The sequence below is a fragment of the Phalangium opilio genome, unplaced genomic scaffold (genome assembly GCF_054372755.1).
Source record: "Phalangium opilio isolate 3A_F unplaced genomic scaffold, DU_Popi_V2 ptg000011l_1, whole genome shotgun sequence".
In the NCBI taxonomy this organism is placed as follows: domain Eukaryota; kingdom Metazoa; phylum Arthropoda; class Arachnida; order Opiliones; family Phalangiidae; genus Phalangium; species Phalangium opilio.
The window spans coordinates 6,067,689-6,090,465 of NW_028324147.1; the positions used below are offsets into that span (position 1 = coordinate 6,067,689).

General features: G+C 35.9%; 1 protein-coding gene across 3 annotated transcripts in view; it reads right to left on the reverse strand.

Annotated features, from left to right (window-relative positions):
- LOC149710089 (calcitonin gene-related peptide type 1 receptor-like) overlaps positions 1 to 22,777 on the reverse strand; it is a 152,692-nt gene that overhangs the window by 31,930 nt on the left and 97,985 nt on the right. Inside the window, exons 14-18 of one of the 3 annotated variants that reach the window (XM_089859119.1) lie at positions 12,376 to 12,439; positions 11,764 to 11,985; positions 4,002 to 4,043; positions 3,226 to 3,315; positions 1,732 to 2,948 (exon numbers count right to left, since the gene is read on the reverse strand). In XM_089859119.1, coding sequence (XP_089715245.1) covers positions 2,919 to 2,948; positions 3,226 to 3,315; positions 4,002 to 4,043; positions 11,764 to 11,985; positions 12,376 to 12,439 — 448 coding nt within the window. In that variant the 3' untranslated portion in view covers positions 1,732 to 2,918. Of the gene's footprint in view, positions 1 to 1,731; positions 2,949 to 3,225; positions 3,316 to 4,001; positions 4,044 to 11,763; positions 11,986 to 12,375; positions 12,440 to 22,777 lie in introns of those variants that run through there. The other 2 variants (XM_089859128.1, XM_089859116.1) reach the window with 2 other exon arrangements.

The window sequence follows — 22,777 nt, forward strand, 5'->3', positions numbered from 1 at the left end:
CTTTCGGGATTATATTCGCATTAATAATTCAACTAAACCCACCGGATTTAACAGACGCCGGTTTCCTCCGTAGACCCATATTAATTAAAACATCTAAAGTAATCTAAAATGTCTATTCGTTGGAATAAAAATATTGAAAAATAAGCACCAAGTAGCAAATTAGTTTCCGACACGCTATAAGAACATTTTCTCCCAGAGTCAAAATGGCGCGCGAGTTTAAAGTGCAAAAGCAAGAAGTGATATCTTGTTTATTAGGGAGAAGGTATAAATTCGCCACACATTTCCAGCTTTATCTCCAGTGCAAACGTATAGTAGGTCCGGAGTTAATCCCGCCTCTAAATTACAACCAGCATCTCACTGGTTCTTGAAAACTCACGTCAGCGCGACGCGAATGACGAAAATTACAGTCATATTTTCCGACTGAGGAGAGGCGAAATAGCCCGGCCTCCTTTTACGTACCCCCCCTTATATTTTGAAAGGGGGACTGGGACTATGGCGCGCGAATACTTAGGCATCTTATACCTTCATCCTAATAAACTAGATATAACTTCTTGACAAAAGTTAGTCATCTCCCGCTTTATGCATATACTTCCAGCAATGATCTTACTTAGGACTGATTACAACCAGTCACGAATCCGAAATACTTTTATTTTCTTTTCGTTTCTTTGTCGGGAGCATTAGCGTTTTCCTTTCCTAATTCAACCCAACCCCGAGATAAGACGTCAGTTTTAAAGCCAAGTTAAAATAGATTCTTAGCACTTTGCTACGATCGCAAATGATGAAGGATCTCTTCTAAGCCAGGCATCGACGAATCGGAGTGGGTAAAAATTATTTGAAATACGTCAGTGGCACGTGATCGAGGAGAGACGTGGTTGCAAGTTCGTTTTAGTTCAAAAACTAGCATGTCGCAATCTCGCGAATAACAAGGACTAGGTGTCTAGTTTCAGTTCATACGGAGTCTTTGGAGGCCATATTAGACCCAATACTAGTATCAGATTAAAGGTAAAACTTCGTTAAACCGTCCGCACTTTCTTCCTCGCTTTTAATTGGCTATTCACATTTATATATACCGGTCGACCCTAGGTCTACCCACGTGGTTTACCCGTACAGCACACGCAACGAGACCTTTACATTCGGTTTGGACGCTCATAGATCGTTGGAGTCTCGGTACAGGTCGCTAGCTACGTCAATATCACGTGGTTCATGACGTCAGGGGTGAAGTTTCTATACCTCCTCCCTTTCATTTTACAAAAAGACTCAGAAAATGGCCTCTTAAGGATTACAAGTAGATGTATTCCTGCATAAACCAATAGAAAGCCCGTCTAGAGAATTTAGGACGACCAATTAGCAGCTTAACTTCTTTGTGGCGCTAAACCGGCGTGCGCATGTAGTCTCAGTTTCGTTCCAAGGTGCTAATATAATATTAAATAGCTCGAAATTTCGTAGTGCGGCGATGATGGCGGGTAGTTTTGTGTCTTTCGGAAGTTAGGACGTAGTTAAAGTACGTTAAAAATCGAGGCGCAACGTTTTATTTCAAGAGTAAAATTTCGACTGCCCATAGCTGCTCGTAAAATGTTTCGGAACCGAAAGCTCAAAATCCACCAAGCCTAACGTCATATATATTTTACTTTTAAAACTAAGCCTAATTGAAAAGTTTTCCCGTCTTCGTTTTAGAAGATTATTTGCTCGCGGTTTAGAACTTGAGGGAGAAAATTAAGGGTATAAAAGGCCTTGTAAATTTTAATGGGATTTATTTTAATATTTATTTTTGGTTACCATCAAATTTCCACGAAGGAATTGACATATTTTCATTGTAAAATTATTATTTAAATTAAACATTAACGATTATTAAAACCACATTTTTTATCGACAAATATTTATAAATATACTGGTATTTATATATATCTTTTACTATAATTATTTAAGCTTTCATTAAAAAGGTAAGCCTTACCCTTAAAATAACCCGTTTAAATGATTCCAAGAGTAAATCAAGCCAAGGAGTTTGCAACTTTCCCTTATCTCGCAGTTCCTCAATCAATGAGGAAACATAACAGGGGTGGTTAGAAGGTTGTATTAAGGGCGAGAAAATGTAGTCCCGTAGATTAGTTTCTGAATTATCTGTATTTACATTCCAAATTAAAATGGCATAACAATAAAATTATGCAAAATATTTGCAACTGTGAGGAGCTATATAATTTTATACTAGCCTAAAATTCAAAATAGACGTAAGATGTCGCTAGGGTGTAAAGAAAGCGTCAAAGTTATCACTGCTTTCATTGGTGAATTTCATTTTAACGGTCATTTATGCGGATTGATACATCTATGAAATTTTGAAAAATATTTAAAGGATTTCCCTCTGTTCCTCCTCATTTGTGTTTGAACTGTAGATATAAGGGCGCCTCACTGATTTACTCTTGAAAATATACAATATTTTTAACTTACAGTCTACGAAGACCAATTAGCTAAATGTCATAAGACAAATTGAAATATCTACATGCTATCACGTGACCTTTTTTCAAAGTCTCTAATTAATGTTAATTATTAATATATAAGTACTTAAATTAACAGGATCTAAAGTAACATCAACTAAAATTGCTTGTTGCAACGAACGACACTGGTTAATTAATAATTAACTAAATTTTTGTATCGATTTATATGAGCGCGCCTTATTTTCATATGATTTTGATTCTGTTGGTCAAAATTTGAACATTCTCAAAGTTTCTTCCCATTTACATTGAATTTAATTAGAGTATAAATCTAATGAGCTCATATATGACCCTAATTAACAGGGACTTTCTTAATTACCCTGTACCGTCATTAATTGTTATGTAAATTTGTTTGTATCCCCGTTATATTTGTTTAAAATAATTTAACATTTTTTTTAATTTTTGAAATTTTCAATGAAATCTTTGAAATTCTCAAACAGCCGTTACTTCTTGCATTTCGCACTGAATTTCCAAAGATAGCCGGGGTTTAACAAATACAAAGAAAAGTGTTAGAAATATTAGTAACTTAAGACCATTTCAAAAAATACAACTTTTTGACTCATTTAGTTGAGTAAACTATTTGGGGGACCTTTGAACGGAAGTTGGACTTGTTAAATTATACCAAATTATAAATTGATCACTAACCAATTTTTGCTGACTCAACGTTTTGACCCATCTAGTTGAGTCAAAAAGTTCTATCGTCTGAAAAAGCCTTTAGAAGGTGTTAGTTATAGCTTACGCAAACTGTAGTATTGCCACAATAGTGTTTTGAGCGTTCCAATTCTTTTTTGTTGGGACAATTGAATCTCTTTTTGACCAAAGAGATGATCTGATTAAGATTAGTAAGAAAATGATTATCGGAAAAGTTAGTAATTTGGTTAATTAGATTAAGAGAAGTAAATATAATTTAGGTTTCAAAGTCTTGAAATTAAATAATTAAAAATTAATTAACATTGTTTATTTAAAATAGATGGATGGAAAAAACTCGACCAATTTTTAATTTCATTAGTTTGGCCCACTAACTTTAAATCAATCATAGTTAATGACATGTATTAAAAAAATGTAAACAATGTAAAAATTTCAAATGATAATTCTTAACTAAAATTTAGAGGTTTTTTTTTTTAATTTTAATTCTAATTTAAGGGATTACACGATTCGAAAAGTAATAATTAGTGATTAAGACTTTGAAACCCAAGTTTAAGTAAAATCAGAAGTATATAAAATGTTTCATAAGTTCGAGTTAGTACACCATTTCTCGTGAAGCAGTTTTCAAATCTCAGCTTCATTCTAAAGTCGTGTTTACACGAGAACACTTTCAAACCGTTTTCAACGGTAATGTTTCGTTGTTAAAACCAGAGACATTTTATATTAAAAAATACAATCACGGTTCTTGAAGATGCGTAGGTAAGCCTTGTTCAAAACGGTTTCAAAGTGTTTGGTGTGAACGCGGCTTAAATGTCAAACTTATAAAACACAAATTATGAAGAAATAAGTGTTAGTATAAACAGAGGTTACCTCTCCATTGAAGAAGCAGAAAAGGAGAGATACGCAAAGACCCTAAAATAAACATCACAAATAAATTTAGAATTTTTCAAAAAGAGAAACGGAATGCACCAATCATGCACTATAAACAACAAAGATATCGACAACAATCAACATGACCCGATAATTTTATCTAACATTATAAAACCCTTGCAACCTTCCCTGCGTTCAGGGAAACTCCACGGTTGAAACCATAAATCCCAAATCAGGAATGCATAAAGCTACTAGGAATCATTGCGCCTCATATCTCCAACGTTGATTTCTATGCGAGATTAGTGGGCCGGGCTTGAGAGCTTACTATCGGTCACGCCTCATAATTCTGACGTCTTTCCAACTGCAATTTTATTGGTTGGAAGCAACGCGAGGTCAGGCGCGCGCAAGGATACATTATTGATGATTTAAAATTCGTCATACATAATGATTAGGCTTCCTCTTCCCACAAAAGCGCCTAGATACGTTGATAAAATGGCTGTACACAACGGTTCCTATTGGCTGTATGTATTCCTACCCAAATAAATATCGTACCAGCACGTCCAGCAGTTGCTACCAATAACCTTATCAAAACCTAACATAAAAACTTTGGGTGCCAAGTCTGCATTTTTACAAAAATTCTTATAAAAATAAAAACTTTAAATCTGATTTAGGTTAGTTACTTTGTCCAGGGCGGGTTCAAAGAAGCAATTATTCTTATTAGCTGCATGCATTCCAACCGAATTAAATATCGTACTAGCAGTTGCTACCAATAACCGTATCAAAACCTAACATAAACAACTTTGGGTGCCAAGTCTGTATTTTGACAAGAAATCTTTATAAAAAAATTAAATCTAATTAAGTGGATACTTTGTCCGGAGAAGTTCAAAGAAGCGTTAAGTAGAAAAAGGGGTTACCAACTCGAGCGTGTCGCAAAATAAGAGAAAGAAAGTAAATATCTAGCGGTTTTTATACCGGTATAGAAAGTCTATTAAAAAGAGAACTCCTTTATGGGGGCGGACAAAGTTAGTTAATCCTAGTAAGTACTAATTAGAGATGGGCCCAGTAATTCAAGCAGTAATTTTTGGCTGGTTTTTTTTTTTTTTAAATAAAGCGTTAACACTTCGTTGCATTTTTGTCCCTATACTCTGGTTTGTTTTGAAATTTTATCAGGCTAATTTCAAAGGTTTCTATTCTGGGTTAATTAACAAGGGGGTTAGAATACTTGTGGTTTTCCATTATTATAGTTAATTTAACCATGGAGTTAGTACTGTTAGTTAGTTAGCACGATTAAAACTCAAAATATTACTTATTTCTGTTTTATATTTGATTTTATATGACAAATAATACGATTGTAAAGGACCAAATTGGCAAGTATAAAGGGGTTTTTGATAAGTCTGTCATAATCTAATTTGAAGTCGAGAATTTTCTATGACATTTTGACGTCCGGGGTACTGTTTTCGAGTTAAGATTTTAGTATTTTACGGATGACCCCTTAAATTTGATTAAGAAACTGAAAGGCATTGATTTCTAATTTAATTAAGGGGTCATCCATAAAACAATCAAATCATAACTCGAAAACAGTGGCATTTTGACTCAAATTAATTTATGATAGACTTGTGAGAAACACCCTGTATATTTGAGAAAGTATTTATTTATTTATTTATTTATTATGTTTGTTCTTAATGCACAGTCACAACTCGTACATTTCCTAATTTCACCAAGCTGCATCAAGGCCAATATATTCATATAGATATAGAATAGGATTTTATTGGGATGAAAGGACCACTTTACTCCCTCCCAGTGTCCATGATTTTAGAAATGACATGAACATCACGTCGAAATTAGACAGTAAATGTGAACAAGAAGTGGCATCTATTTTATTAGGGAGAAGGTAAAAGATGGCTAGGTATTCGCGCGCCATAGTCCCAGTCCCCCTTTCAAAATACAAGGGGGGACGAAAAAGGAGGCCGGGATATTTCGCCTCTCCTCAGTCGGAAAATATGACTGTAATTTTCGTCATTCGCGTCGCGCTGACGTGCGTTTTCAAGAACCAATGAGATGCTGTTTATAATTTAGAGGCGGGGATTAACTACGGACCTACTATACGTTTGGACTGGAAATAAAGCTAGAAATGTGGCGAATTTATACCTTCTCCCTAATAAACTAGATATCACTTCTTGATGTGAACTAGCCTTAATTCCTTAAAAATGCAGGCTCAAAATTGTCCAGGATAAAATAGTTTCCGCTATATAGAGTTTCAAATATTTTAAGTTTCCTTTTCTATACAGGGTTTAAATTCCTCTTCAAGGACGAGTAGTTTTATATTCGAGAAGGTGACCCAGGACAGGAGCTTGATCGATGGTAAGCCGCGCGTGCCGAAAGAAATTCAGAGAGAAGCTGAAGGAAGATCAAGAGGCGATGGGGATGTATAGAAGATAAGATTGGAAAGTAAAGGATGGCTTAACGCTAGGCCTAAGGGGGCTATACGGAAGAAGCTAGCCTTGCCTTGCCTTGTCAACAAACTTGACGACACGAAGTGCGGTTCGCGTAATCTTAAGAAAAGGTGTCTACCGATTTTTGAAGGGTAGTCACCAGAATATTAAAGAACTGGCAAGGCCCTACTTGACTAAATTGAAATACTCCCGGAAATTCTTAACAAAATTGCACTCATTTATGTCCCCCTATCTATAATTTTTGCTCGATGAAGTGAATCAAACTGGATTATGGGTAAAAATAGATAGGGACCGCGGTGAGTGAAAATGCCGGTCACGGTTGTTAGGGAGAAAGATATACAGGGTGTTACAAAAAGACGCATGGTACGAGCGAATTAAGTATACAGTGGGTTGGCTCTATGGGTGAATGTTCTTTGACATTTTTGCACCATTTACAAGTTGTGATTGGAGTGTTTTATGGATGAAACCTTAATTAAATTAAGGTTCTCTTTCAGATATTTAATTAAATTTAAAGGGGTCATCCCTAAAACACTCCAACAATAATGCCAAAATCTCAAAGAAATTTACATATTCGACTCAAAATTGATTTTCACTAGAAACCACTGTACTTCGGTTCTACTACCTTTTTTGAAACACCCTGTACAGAGGTGAATATCTCTGTCGAGATTGCCATTCTTGATTTTTTCTCTCCGCTCTAAACATTCCATAATCAAACGATATTGCTGACGTACTAAGCATACAGAACTAATAATAGTATACTGGGTGTTTCTGATAAATCAAAATTGCCCCCTTAATTTATGCCAGACTTATAAGAAACACCCTGTATAATCAAAATATTTACGGCAAATTTACATTAGGTCAATTTAAGTCTACTACTCCCCTTCAAAATTAGCTTCAGAATCGTGTAATTCAAGCAAATAAAGTCAATTCCTAAAATATTTTTAAATTTTCAATAACTATAACCTTTTTGCTCGAAAAATAGGTTTAAGAATATAAATGAGATGGACGAATTAGAATCAGGCTTAAGGAGTTTCTGGGGAACATTCTCCTCAATCACAAGATAAGCTTTTTAAAGATATGATAGAGAGCTCTTGCCTTTTATTTTTACACTAAAACCTAAAATAACTCTACTCAAAATTAATCGAACAAGGCGAAGGAAAGCCAAAGCCAAAGCCAGTGATTCCATCTCAATGGAGTATGCAATGACCCTAAAACCGTGGTTTCGCTGGAAAATCTAATATCCAATTCCGGGTGGGACGTTAACTACAGAACTTCGTTTCAAAAGGAACGTTCCCAAGTGAGGAAAGAATATTTCTACACTAGGAAATTGAGTATCGCCGATAGCCTAGATATCACAACATGTTATCTTCAAATAAACTCTATCTAATACAGTCGAACGCTAGCTGGTAGTTATAACTATATTGGCTAGAGCATAAGGGAATACAGCAGAATCTTATTAAAGACGTTGCAAACACCGTGAAATTTATTTTCCGCTCAATACTCGGAATATCGGATTGCAAGGTGACGAAAGCGATGATTCAAAACGATATATTCCGTTGTGTATATCGTTAACTAGTTAACTAAATATCAATCAAAACAGGAAATATTAGTTAATTTTATAATTATTGAGTAATCTTAAAAGCCTACATCTAGGGGTAAAGAACTAGTGTATTTTCCCATAGCCCCTGTAGAAATGTTTACACTGCCGCACATACTTGTTCAGGGTGAAGCCACTTTGCAGGGGATTAATAAAAAAATTTAATAATAAATTTGTTAATTTTATATATGGGGGAAACGTACTTGACTATACTATCTTGGCTTATATGATAACGTACCTAGCGCCACTTTCCCCTTACATCTGTTAAACATGGTGTTAAAATATGGTAGTAATTAAGTGAACCACCTAAAATGTCGGTCCAAGAAGGGATATCTAGTTTACTAGGGAGAATGTACAAGATGCCTAAGCATTCGCATGCCATATTCCCAGTCACCCCTTTCAAAATACAAGGTAAAAAAGTAAAAAGTAAAAGGAGGCCGGGCTATCTCGCCACTCCTCAGTCGGAAAATGCATAATTTTCGTCACTCGCGTCGGGCTGACGTGAGTTTTCAAGAACCTATGAGATGCTGGTTGTAATTTAGAGGCGGCAGGGATTAACTCCGGACCTACTATACGTTTGGACTGGTGGTAAAGCTAGAAATGTGGCGAATTTATACCTTCTCCCTAGTAAACTTGATATCACTTCTTGGTCGGTCTTTATACTTTTTCCAAATAACGTGTAGAGTTGTAGACGTAAGAAATTTATAGAATGTCGGAAGAAAAATCACGTGTACTTCTCAAGTCAAATTAGGCTTAGCAAATTCAGGCGCGAAACGTTAATTGACGTACAGGGTTTTTCTTCGAGGTTAATTTCTTAAACTCTCTAACGTCACTATAGAATTTTTTCAAGTAAGATAAATAATATGTGACATTAATAATCAAGTTAAACGTTGCATTGTGACAGTTTTTTTACTTCCGCGACATCCAAAAAAAAGGGGGAAGGGAGGGTGGAATTTTAATTTCGGCTTCCGCGGTAAAAAATGGCACAAAATACGAGCAAAAGTGACAAGTCAAATATGGTTTAGCAAAACTTGCGATAGAGGAAAATTTATTCCAAGGCTAAAATAGCCCTTTTTCCGAAAGAGAGCAAAAAAACGACAATCTTTTATAGTAATGGTGACTTCACAAACGGTGGAGAAATACTCGAATGAAATGTGCAGGCTATTCAAAATAATGCGAAAAACCCGACTAATACCCGACGAGCTCAAAATGTTTATAATATTTCTATTTGTTTAAAAAATAAATAAACTTCCAGGTCTAGAGATATGAAATGACAGTAATTTTTAAAAACCGCAATTTACCACTTCAAATTTTGAAAGAAATAAAATTACCGTTATGTGGGTAATTTATTATTTCACGTGTTTATAGTCTATTAAAATTTGAAAAAAAACCGTTGAATTGTAAGCACTTTATATTTAGTTTAGGTGCTTAAAACAGCTTGAACTAATAAGAAATTTAGGAGAAACTGTACTTATAGCCTAGTGTTACTCTAAGAGGTTTTGACTCTTAACCTCCAAAATTTGGAAACCATTTGGTAATTCACAGCCTTAAATTACCTTAGTAAAATTACGATAAGATAATCAGTAATTTATGGTGGTATTTGATAAATTTCTGAGTCACATCTCTATTAAAAAAAAAACACATTTGTGAAGGCACCTTTAGCGTCAGGTTGCGTCTACCGCTTGACTAAACTAGAAAAAAAAAACCACCCTCCCAAATATCATGGAAAAATATCATCTTTCAACATTTGCTTTCTAAGAAGAAAACGAACTAATACATGTATTTTCAACTATATTTCAACCCTTTCTTTTTTGGAGGAAGAGTGGGCAGTGGGCCTTTTAAAGGACATATTTTAGCACTTTCACTAAGCCTATTGCCAGAGAAAGAAAGAGCTATTATTCTTCAAAGTAAAAAAATAAAAAAAATATGCCCTACACGATTTTTCCACATCGCTGTCGTTGTCGTATAACTCAAGACGGCAAAAGTTATTTAGCAAATATATCAGATTTCCCCGCACGCTATACACAAACCATTATCCTTCAAAAGGGACCGTAATTCATATGGAAACATAGCTATTTTGTTTGAAGAAAATGTCATTCTTAGCCTGTAAACAAAATATACAAGGGACTTTCTACGTATATAGTCTTTTCTCTCTCTCTCTTGGGTTATATAAATGTAAATTTTGGTCCGCATGGAGAGCTAAGGAAGGTTATATTTTTTTAACGCAGCTCAGTTTGGCGACATATTTTGATATTCCGAAAAGATGTTCTTTTCAAGAAAGAAAGAAAGAAAGAAAGAAGATGTATAAAGGACAAGGAGGATAAACACAATTTTACCCTTGAGAGAGAGAGATAGGGTTTTCTCTTTTTTTGTACCATCTCCCGCCAGGCGGCGCACGCGGTATTAAATAGTGGTACGCGACTACGCGTCTTTAGACAGGGTTCATACAACTTTTGAAAAACAAATTTCCCTGAGATTTCCAGGTTTTTTCCCATATACTTCCCTGAATTTTCCAGGTATTTCCCGTATATGGAGTATCCTATGGAGCAAATGTTAACGAAGGAGGAAGGGGCAAATAGGACTATTATATAATCAAAGGACATCCCCGTATCTCTAATATAACCAGAGTTATGAGCCTCCAAAGTATAGTGTAATGTTAATCCTATGGAGGGTATGTTGATGAACAGTTTCTTTAATTACTCAGCTCCTGTTTGACACAAAGTTCCCTGATTTCCCTGAATTTTACTAAAAATTATAAATTTCCCTGATTTTTCCCTGAGTTTTTTGTCAACTATTTATTTCCCTCATTTTTCCAGTTTTTCCCGGTTTTCCAGGTTTGTATGAACCCTGATAGACATAGTGACAATAATAGGGAGAAGTGTCACTTTAGACTAGAACGAAGGAAGTAGATGGGTCGTTATATATAAACAGGGTGTTTAGACTGATAAGTAATATGGTATAAATTAAGGGGGATGTTCTTTGGGAAATCAATTTTGAGTCGAAAAAACTTCTATCTCAATTTTGTCACAAGGGACACTGTTTTCGACTTATGATTTGAGTGTTTTAGGGATGACCCCTTAATTAAATTAGAAATCATTATCTAAATCAGTTTCTTAATTAAATATAAAGGGTCATCCGTAAACTACTATGTACAATCTTAACTCGAAAACAGTGTCCCTTGTGGCAATCAAAATGGAGATAGAAGTTATACATTTTCGACTCAAAATTGATTTCCCAAAGAACATCCCCCTTAATTTATGCATGCCTGTATATACGAACACAGTGGGCTTCAATTACTACTTCCTCCTCCCACGATAACCTTTAAAACTCAATTTCAAGTGACCTTGACATACCAGAAAATGCCCCCAGTCTCTTAGCTTTAAATCGAATCAAGGTGAATTCACAGTGAATCAAATTATATCGTTTAAAATGCTTGAAATCACACAAAGTCCCCTGTAATCAAATGTACCCCTGGCTTTAAACCGCGTTGATAAAATGACCTTGGCATTCTACAATCATTATCCCGCCTTTCTCGAGGCGTGGTTTTTAGAATGGACAAATCCCTGAGTCCGTTTTCCCATCCCCCTGAACAGAATACGGTTTTAAACAAGTTTCTACTTAAAACGCATCGCAAAGCAATTAAATACTATAAACAACATACGCAAAATGCAAAGGTTTCGTGCGATGTAAATAAAGGTTGTTAAACACAGACCTGAAACGACGTGACGACAGCGGAAGTAATTTCGTAGACAGCTTCGCCGACCGTCTTAGGTTCGGGACGGAAGGGTGTAACGACGTAATGCAAACCCAACAAAGGAATCAGAATCAACGTAGCTCGAACCGCTTTTCTCGTCTGATGAGTGTCTTGCGAATTTGGCGCCCGAAGTTTCGTCACCAAAACGTGAACAATGTTGATGAGAAATATGAAATTGATCTAAAAATATACAAATTAAAATGTTAAAAAAAAACAACTTACAGTAACAGGGTTGCCTCGAAATTTTCAAATTCAAATTCCCTGACTTTTCCAGGTCTTTCCTGACCTTTTTTTACGATTTTCCCTGACTTTTTAGGCCCAATTGTCATTATTCGAAACCTAACTTAACAATTGCAAGCTTAACCGATTTCGGTGTCTGGTCAAACGTGAACTGGATTAAACGTTACCAAGCTGGATAGTTGATCCGCAGATATTTTAGCCACTTTAACAAAATTCCCTGACTTTCCTGAAATTCTTAAATAATCCCTGACCTTTTTGGCCCGTTTTGAAATTCCCTAACCTTTCCAAGTTTTCCCTGACCAGTAAAAAAAGTTGAATCAAAATAATTACCAGCATAGAGACAATAACGGGTCCAGAGAGAATCCATTGATATATGCTTTCTTCTAACCAACATCTGTTACAAGACAAGAAAGAAATGAAGAGAAAAAATAAATAATATGCAAAACAACTTAATGCTTGAACTAAAAAATACGCGCTGTGTTTGAAGGTAGTATTTTTTATAACATTGGGTATTATCAGAAGTATATACTCTTCGTGAGAAGTGTACCACAAAGCTAGGTAATTGTAACATGATTCTTCCCAACATCCCTTAATATTTATTATAGAAAGGTTATATACTAAACCGAATCACACACGCGATAAATAGTTCCCTCATCATTACTCTATTAGCGCTGCTTAACTGTTTGCCAAGGCGCATGCATGCGCTTGTGGATTTTTGTCCAGACGTCAAGGCAATCAAGGTTTGTGCAGGTTGATTGCTGGGGATTTGAAAGGGGTCTAGGTTCCCACTGAACTTTCGTTTAATTATTAACTGCTCTTGAACAGAGGTTGATATATAGGTCAAGTCTCATTATTCAAATTTCAAAACAAAACCTAAGCTATATCACTTCCGACCAAAATACGATTTACAGCGTGATTTCTCACAAATCTTTTAAGTCTCAAGACACTGATTGAACCTTTAACCATCATATTTTAATACGGATTTATTTGAAAATTGAAATATCAAGAACACAAAAAATAAGATGAATGACACTGAGTCTAGAGAGCTTCTTTCTTCAATTTCTTATCGAAGCTTCTAAATCATTTTCTAATTATAATAGTTATAATGATGAATTAATCAATTATCCCAATTTACTAGGCGCATGTACAGTACTTCAATATTATAATAACTGAAGCGATAATCGTTTCTCATTAGCGTAATATCAAATGAGTTACCAATCAATACGTTTCTAAAAGCGGGGATACAGTATATCCTAATATCGAAATTGGGAAATATCTCAGACAGTCTCATCTATAGAGTATTTATTAATTAACCAAAACAATCCGAATATTATACAACTGTATGCATAATAACAGCGATAAACCATGATGATTAAACCACCGATCGTATACGGAATAAACTCGGGTAAACACTGTAACCTAATTAAGCGTTAAGTTTAGAAAATTAGGCTTCAACAATACCTGGATCATAAGTTCATAAGTAATGTTGGGCATAAGTTTGTCACTGGTTACAAACTGGAGCTTGTCATGAAGTGTATGAGGTAGGTCATAGATTCGAGGTGAAGCGACGCCTGGTGAGGCGCTGTCAGGGATAGATTTAATTTTAGAAGTAGGAATGGAGAACAGAGTAATCTGGGCGCGAGTAGTCTCGGACCCCCTTCCACAGGACGAAGGGGTATGAAAGAAGAGGCGGGTCATAGCGACAGAGGCAAAAAGGAAGAATTACGTATTTTTCGCCGTCCCCGTCAACAACGTCATTAAAACGTAGTTTAAGTGAGCCAATAAGATAATTTAAACTTTTCGTTACGTGTTGGAGGGAGGGTCTGGGCTATGAGTCGGACTGAAGTAAATTCTAACCGCTCTCCATTCCTACTTAAATTCCTAATAAATTAAATCTATCCCTATAGATGGGCGTTAAGCCTTTGAGGATAAACATACCGTCATCTTTCAAATGGCGTCGCAAAAAGTAACAAAAATGTGTCTCTTTTCTGCTAGAAATACAATAAAACTTTATCGCTAACTACATCTGTATTGGTTCAAGATCGGTAAACAAACCCTTTAAGTTACAACGTTGACAAGATGTCAGAGTATAGAGATAAGTTAATCCCATTTATAACTAATACCCGAAGCAGCCAATCTAAAAGAGTCTTTGACAATTCCCAAGAAAACTAGCTTTCATTTTTATACTTTTACATCCTTGAAAGGGACCATTTATCAAAGAGAATAAACGCTTTCTATAGAGATTTCTAAGCCAGTATCAACGACCTGAAACGAACCGAAACTTTCTTACAAGTCAACAAAAAGTAATTTGTCACAAACTAACAATACGTTACGCAATAATAAAAATGTTACGTAATACATAAGTCTATAAGATATGTTGGCCATAAGTTTGTAACTGGTTATTGAGAACTTGTCATGAAAGAACGTACTTGGTCATAGATTTGAGGCAAAGCGACGCCTGGTGACTGGGCGCTGTCAAAGGCCGAGTACAGACTAAATAGGAAGAAGGACTATGTAGTCAATTCTAGCGTTTTTCTCGAACTAGTTTGTGACGCAAAATTTAACGCTCCTCCCTTATATCCCGCCTAGATACGTTGAGAAAATGGCTTGCAACACAAATGTTTCCTATTAGCTTATGAATATCTACAATTACTCATTAATTATTACTGATTATTTATTTTCGATACTGCATCCAGTTTCATAGGTGACATACAATAATTTTTCCGTCGGGGTTATTGCGATTTTCAGACGAAAAACCAGTATTGGCAAAAGTGTATAGATATAAAACAAAAAGTATACTTCATTAACAATTCCCTGCCTTTGACTAAACAGATTAGTAAACCACCCTGCGCTCAACCGCCTACAGGAACTAACCAATCAGGAAAGAGCTTCTTGACGTCATAGGTTTATAGAAAGTAATACCAAGAAGTTATATCAGTATCTCAGAGAGAAGGTATAAGATGCCTTTGTATTCGCGCGCCTTAGTCCCAGTCCCCCTTTCAAAATACAAGGGGGGACGTAAAAGGAGGCGCCGGGTTATTTCGCCTCTCCTCAGTCGGAAAATATGACTGTAATTTTCGTCACTCGCGTCGTCGCGCTGACGTGAGTTTTCAAGAACCAATGAGATGCTGGTTGTAATTTCGAGACGAGGATTGACTCCGGACCTACGTTTGGACTGAGATAAAGCTGGAAATCTGGCGAATTTATATCTTCTCTCTGAGATACTAGATATAACTTCTTGGTAATACATTATGCTAGGGATCCAAACGGTAATTTTTGGTACTAGAGCTAGCATCTGGTTGTACAAAGAGGGGGGTCGACACAATTATGGGATAAAGGAGGGGAACAAGTTTCAACGAAGTGTACTTTTTGGTTTTTATATCCATATACTTTTGCTATTAGTCCAATTTTTCCCACATGGGATAAAAAGGATTAAGTTAAGGGTTTCTTATTAGGCCTTGAATTTGTCCTTAAAAATCATAAAATGAGGTTGTTAAAGTTCACCGAGTTAGTTTATAGTTTAGCTTGGGTGATAATCGGGGACAATGATCTGCCGGAAATGGGAGACGGAAGTTTCTTGACCCGTAACTTCTTATAAGAAAAAAAATATATATATAACTGGATTTTTTTTTCTCTCTCTCTCTTGGGATTCCATTTGAGCTGTTTCCTCGTTTGGTAAATGGTCTTTCCGAATGGCTTAACTTTTTAGGAGCTGCCAAAGATACAAAAATAAATGTATATCGTCTTCTTTGAGACGTTCGAGGATCTAAGAGTTCGCGCCTATGGAGTGAAGAAAAACTCTCAAATAACTTCATGTTTGGTTTTATATTTATATTTATATTTACGTGCATTGGAATATATTTCGAGAAAAACTGTTAAAATAAACTATAAGAAGAGTATACAGGGTGTTTTTGAAAAGTCCATCAATAATGAAAGAGCGTATTTATTGGGCCATTTTGAGTCGAAAATGTTCTATGACATTTTGCCGTCCGAGCCACGGTTTTCGAGTTATGATTTGAATATTTTAGGGATGACCCCTTCATTAAATTAGCGCTGTCTTTCAATTTCTTAATTAAATTTAAGGGGTCATCCGTAAATTACTCCAATCATAACTTGTAAACAGTGGCTCGGACGGCAAAATGTCATAGAACATTTTCGACTCAAAATGGCCCAATAAAAACGCCCTTTCATTATTGATAGACCTTTCACAAACACCCTGTATAGTATTCAGTATAAAATGTTTAGGTCAACAAACTAACCTCACAGCACGGTTCAAAGCTATAGGCGCTTTGGAGCGACGTAAATATAATATTAAATTTCCGTTAAAGGATTGTTTAAAGGAGGTAATTAAATGAGATCAGGGATAGAGTTAATTTTAGAAGTAGGAATGGATGGGGAACAGAGTAATCTGGGGGCGCGTCAAAGTCCCGGACCCCTTTCACGGCACGGGGGGGGGGTATGAAAGAAGAGGCAGGTCATAGCGACAGAGGTATAAAGAGGAATTACGTATTTTTCACCGTCCCAGCCAGCAACGATATCAAAACGTAGTTTAAGTGAGCCAATAAGATAATTTAAACATTTCGTTACGTGTTGGAGGGAGGGGCTCTATACTGGGCTATGAGTCGGAATAACTGAAGTAAATACTAACCGTTTGTTCTCCATTCCTACTTCTAAAATTAAATCTATCCCTGATGAGATGTATTAACCTACACTGACTGTGCTACGATTTCACGAAATTACTGCTTTTCCAAAAGCTTACCCCTCCGGGGGGGGGGGTGACTTCAATAACGACTTTTTTTTTCAGAACTTTACAGACCCTTTAACACAAATCTCAAAATCCTGGAGATTTTACGGCCTCAGACCACCGTTTCTTTCTCTTTTGTTTTTCTACATCCCTTTACCATTGGGAACTTTTTTTTTGTTCAGTCAACACTTTGAAATTCCTTTTTTCTTCTCCTCAAAATCTGAAGTTGTTTAGAAAGAGAGAGAAGGAAGCGGCAGAAAAGTCAATAAAATATAAAAGGATTGTAAAAATTCTTCAGTTCCTCCAACGTCTATTTTTAACATGAAAAGGATTTTGGGAGAAGTCATTGGGCCCAAACTTGGTATCCCCTCTCTCATTCGTGAATTCTTTAAGATAAGACGCGAAACGAAGTTTAAATTGAGGCCAAATTAAGTTTACTAGGTTCCCTAATAAAGTATTCGTGATCTTAAATATTTCAAACGTAGCCTAGTTTTAGATTTTAGAGATTCTAACTGTAGGTTATTCTTTAGGCTCTTCCACTATACATTTAATATTAATTAATTGACATTAATTTCGGTAGCACATTAATGATTAAATAAGCCGGTAGAATAACCTTACTGAATTAATATAAGATTGTTACAATTAGGAAATTAACAGAAACTTCGACTTCAATGGGGATTTTCTAGCTCAATTCCCATGGGGTCCTCTTTAAAATTATACTATTTCTCGTTCAGTACCGGTTTTTGGTAATGTGATATGAAAGGGTACAATAATAATACAGGGTGTTTCTTATAAGTCTGCCACATAGTAAAGGGGTGTGTTCTTAGGGTCAAACTGAGTGAAAAGAGTCGAAAAATACGGGGTCAAAAATATTTTTTAAGACCCTGAAAACAAGGAAATAATCACAATAACATGTGGAGTAAGTCAAATCCAGCTAGCCTTCAATTGTCTTCAATCGAAGAACGTTATTGAACCTTAATTAATCTAGCAAAAGTGTACGTACCCTTAAATTTTTGATTTTCCCTTCATTATACATCAACGTTCAGTATTATATTCAAAAGTTTATGTCAGAAAATCTTATTTATCACGAGGAAAAGACGGCACTAGTACATCGCTTCGTCTACATCTTTCACGTGTAGTAAACACGACTAGTGTACCATAGAAAAGAGTGCGCGATACGATTTTAATTAAAAATGCAACGCCATAACATATCAAATCCCACATTCGAGATTTACGAACAATCCTTTAAGCCCAGTGTCTGGAAGCATTGTAGTTTACAGTTAGAGTCTCTCATTCGATTGAATATCATCATGCGATTCGAGATTTTCGCGCTATTTTTTGCAGGCATTTTGCTATCAACTTGCCAATTCGGCAAATCAATACCATCATTATGTAAGAAAATAGACGGTTCCTCTTACGTCGAAGTGAAGACTCATTTTGTGTTTGATTATGGAAAATTTTGTCACGAGGGGTATTATAATACAGATCCCGACGGTAAATGAAGATGGTTTTTAATAAATATTCCAAATTATTAAAGGTCCCCTTTTTTTCCATAGTATTATGTTTCGATGTAATGAAAAAAATACTACTCGAGGTAAGAAATATCGCCTTCAATTTAACAGCTATTAAAATGTTAACAAAACCTATTTATAAAATTGCAGAAACCGCAATACGTAACCAACTACACTTGCTTGGACAATTTTAATCTCAAAGATTTTCAAGGAAAGTGCCCTCAAAAGTTTACTCGAAACGAAGAGGTAGCGAGCTAATGAATAAATTTCTCATTTATGAAAATTAATCCTCATTTCTATTAACACTTGCTTTTTTCGCACAGCTTAACGCAAGGGTAGTGCATCCACTAGCCTGCTGTATAATTGAGGTAATGTCCGGCTTACCATCATACAAAGAACAACAAGCCTTCAAAAAAGAAGTTATAAAGGTAAGTAAAACCCAATATTATTAAATTGGAAAATAGTTTTTTTTTTGAAACTGTATCATTATTTAAGCGATGCCCACATTAACGCATGGGACGTTCCGTTTTAATCAAAAGTTCATAGATAAAAACAAAAAGTACACTTCATTGGAGCTTCCTCTCGCCGTGTAATAATGTAAAAGAATCCCCTTTACCCTCGGAATAGTGTCGACCCCCCCCCCTGCGTATGATTGATTACCTTCACGAAAGTAGCCCGAGAAACACGCGTGAATAGACTACTTTGACCTTGAAAAAAGGCTCCTCTCTGATATCATGTAGGGCCGTCGAGAGTTTGCGGGCCCCGGGAAAACTGACCTAATTGCCCCCTCTCTTGACGGCCCTTCTTATATTTTGGTTCGTGTAAAGGTTGAGAGGATGGTCATTTCCTTCTCATTTTACATTTCGTCTACAGCCAAAGGGTGGGGAACTGTCAATGAAGTATACTTTTTGTTATTATCAATGAACTTTTGCTTTAATGTATAACTTGGAATTAAAATAAAATATTTTGTAAAAGTCATAAATTCCGTTTCATGTTTTTTGATAAATATAAGAATGACATACTTAATAGATTGGACATGGGTTTATGATTAATTTTTTATATATGGGTTTTTAAACATTGCTTTTAAAACCCATAAATTCTTCAAGCGGCTAAGTTTCGAAATTTCATGTAAAAATAAATATTAACTTCGGTATCTCATCAACGATTAATTATGCCGGTAGAATAACCGAACTGAAGCAATATAAGATTGTTACAATTAGGAAATCAACAGAAACTACTTCGACTTCAAGGGGGATTTTCTAGCTCATTTCCCACGGGGGTCCTTTTTGATATTTTCTGATAAGCCTGCCTTAAAGGGGTGCGTTCTTAGGGTCAAGCTGAGTGAAAAGGGTCAAGAACATGGAATCTACAACATTTAGTTACCCTAGATACAGACACCCAAACATTGATGGACCCCCCAAAATAAGGATATAGTAACACGCGTGTTGTGTAAGCAGTAACGTTTTATTTTTGAAAGAACCTGAGACCATAATGAAACAATTTACATGTCTGCGTCTTTTGAATGTTCTGCTCCATTTGTTTTGCGTTCATTCGGGGATGCTAGGCCAGAGGGATATTCTTTTCTTCAAAATTAAACTGTTTGATATTGAAATCCATCTCTACAAAGATGAAACTGAACGAATCAATTAATCAATATAATTTTTGATGCATGCATATATTAGTATCGTATTTTCAGGGGGCTAAGAGAAATATTTTGGCAGGATTTACGAATCATTTCGAGGGGGCTATGTTTGAAATTTGGAGGGGCTCCAGCCCCCCCCCCTCCAAAAAAAAACCGGCCTAGAGACACTAATAGGCGTAAGACATATCAGTCTTCAATCTAAGAACCTTAATGAACCTTTATCTAGCAGAAGTGTATGTACTATTAAATGGGTAGAAGTGTGCCTAGGCTGGTTAAGTCAAGCTAATTACTCAAATGTATTATGACTATTTCATTCTTTTAAGGACCAATCAATGTTTGGTAGTGCGTATCTCCGTAACTAAATGTTGTAGACCCCATGCACCTTCTTGGACACTTTCCAATAAGTTTGGTACGAAGATCACACACTTTAATTTACAGCAGACCAATCAGAAACAGCCTGTATATAATAATCTTTTAGCAAAAATGAATGCAAGATCAAAGCGTATTTTTTTGTTTTTTCCCTTTCGAGTGAACCCCAAAGTTTCATTATACATCAACGTTCCCTATTAAATTCAAAATTTTATGTCAGAAAAACATATTAATCATGAGGAAAAGACGGGACAATAAAATTGTTAGTGCATCGCTTAGTCTACGTCTTTCTCGTGGAGTAAACACGATTATTAAGTACCATAGGAAAGAGCACGTAATGCGTTTTTAATTTCAAAATGTAATGTCATAACATATCAAATCCCACATTCGAAATTAAAAAAAAAAAAAAAAATCCTTTAAAGCTGAGTCTCTGCAAGCTTCGTAATTACAGTTATAGTCTCTCATTCGACCGAATATCATCATGCGATTCGAGATTGTCGCGCTATTTTTCGTAGCTATTATGCTATCAACGCGAATGCGGACATGCCAATCCGTAAAATCAAAACCAATATACTGTAAGAAAATCGACGGTTCCTCTTACGAGGTAGTGAAGAGTCAATATATGGAAAATTTTGCTACAAGTCGAATTATCCTGCAGATAACGACGGTAAGTGAAGATGATATTTTATAAATATTCCAAATAATTAAAAGACCCCCTTTTTTGCTTAGTATTATGCTTCGATGTGGCGAAAAATATACTACTCGAGGTAAGAAATATCGCCTTCAATTCAACAGCTTTTAAAATGTTAACAAAACCTATTTATAAAATTGCAGAAACCGCAATAAGCGACCAACTACACTTGCTTGGACAATTTTAATCTCAAACGAGATTTTGGAGGAAGGTGCCCTGAACGGAGTACTAAAAACGAAGAGGTAGCGAGCTAATGAAAAAATTTCTCATTTACGAAAATTAATCCTCATTTCTAACAACACTTGCTTTTTTCGTACAGCTTAAAGCAACGGTAGTGAATCCACTAGCCTGCTGTATAATTGAGGTAATGTCCGGCTTACCATCAACCAAAGAACGAAAAGCCTTCAAAGAAGAGGTTAAAAAAGTAAGTAGAACCCAACATTATGAAATTGGAAAATAGTTTTTTATTATTATTTTTTTATATTATTTAAGCGATGCCAACGTTAACGCATGGGACGTTCCGATTTAATCAAAAGTTTATAGATAAAAACATGAGTTAATAATATGTTAGCTCCCTATAAGTTACTCAGGCTCCATAGGCGTAATGTATCCAGCGATTTCTTCTCATTTTGCCCGCGCGGGAAAAAATCCGAATGTTGCGCTCTCTCTTGTCGATAAAAAAAATCCCGCTCGTACGGCTCCTCGACCTCGACTCGTCGGCTACTTTTTCACCAAGGGAGTGTTTTAGTCGTGAATGTTTATGTTTTAACAATTTAACGTTAAATCATGGCGTTTGTGTCAGTACTGAGACAAAAAATGCAGCAACTCAATGCAATTTGCCGATATTGATAAAGAATGCAAAAGATATGAGTTGTTATTGTGACTTCAAACCAGAAAATTATACAACTGAGCTAAATCCAATCCACTGATCTCTTAACCGAGGCTACTGAGCGAAATATTCGGCTGCTTAAATAGCTCCGATATCATTGGCTAGCTTCCACTACACGCGCTTCCGGGGAAAAACCGGAAAGAAGGGTAAATAAGATTTTCGTTCACGTGGCGGCCGCAGAGCGTCGCATATAATTGGGAAGCCGGCGGCGCGGGAGAAAACGCTGGAGTATAAAAAGGAATTGCCTGAGTAACTTATAGGGAGCTAACATATTATTAACTCATGATAAAAACAAAAAGTATACTTCATTGGATCTTTCTCTCGCGGTGTAATATAAGAATCTCCCCTTTACCCTCGGAATAGTATCGACCCCTCCCCTGTGTATGATTACCTTCACGAAAGTAGCACAAGAAAACACGTGTGAATAGACTTAATATAGTAGCAGATGCTAGATCTAGAACCAAGAATTGAATTTGGATCGCCACCATAAACCTTCGACCTTGAAAAAAGAATTTCTCTGATATCACGTAGGGCCTTCGAGAGAGTTTGCGGGCCCCGGGAAAACTGACCTAATTGCCCCCTCTCTTGACGGCCCTTCTGATATTTTGGTTCGTGTAGGGGTTGGGAGGATGGTCATTTCCTTCTCATTTTACATGGCGTCTACAGTTAAAGGCTGGGAACTGTCAACGAAGTATACTTTTTGTTATTATCAATGAACTTTTGCTTTAATGTATAACTTGGAATTGAAATAAAATATTTTGAAAACGTCATGTATTCCGTTTCATGTTTCATGATAAATATAAGAATGACATACTTAATAGATTGGACATGGGTTTATGATTAATTTTTTATATATGGGTTTTTAAACATTGCTTTTAAAATCCAT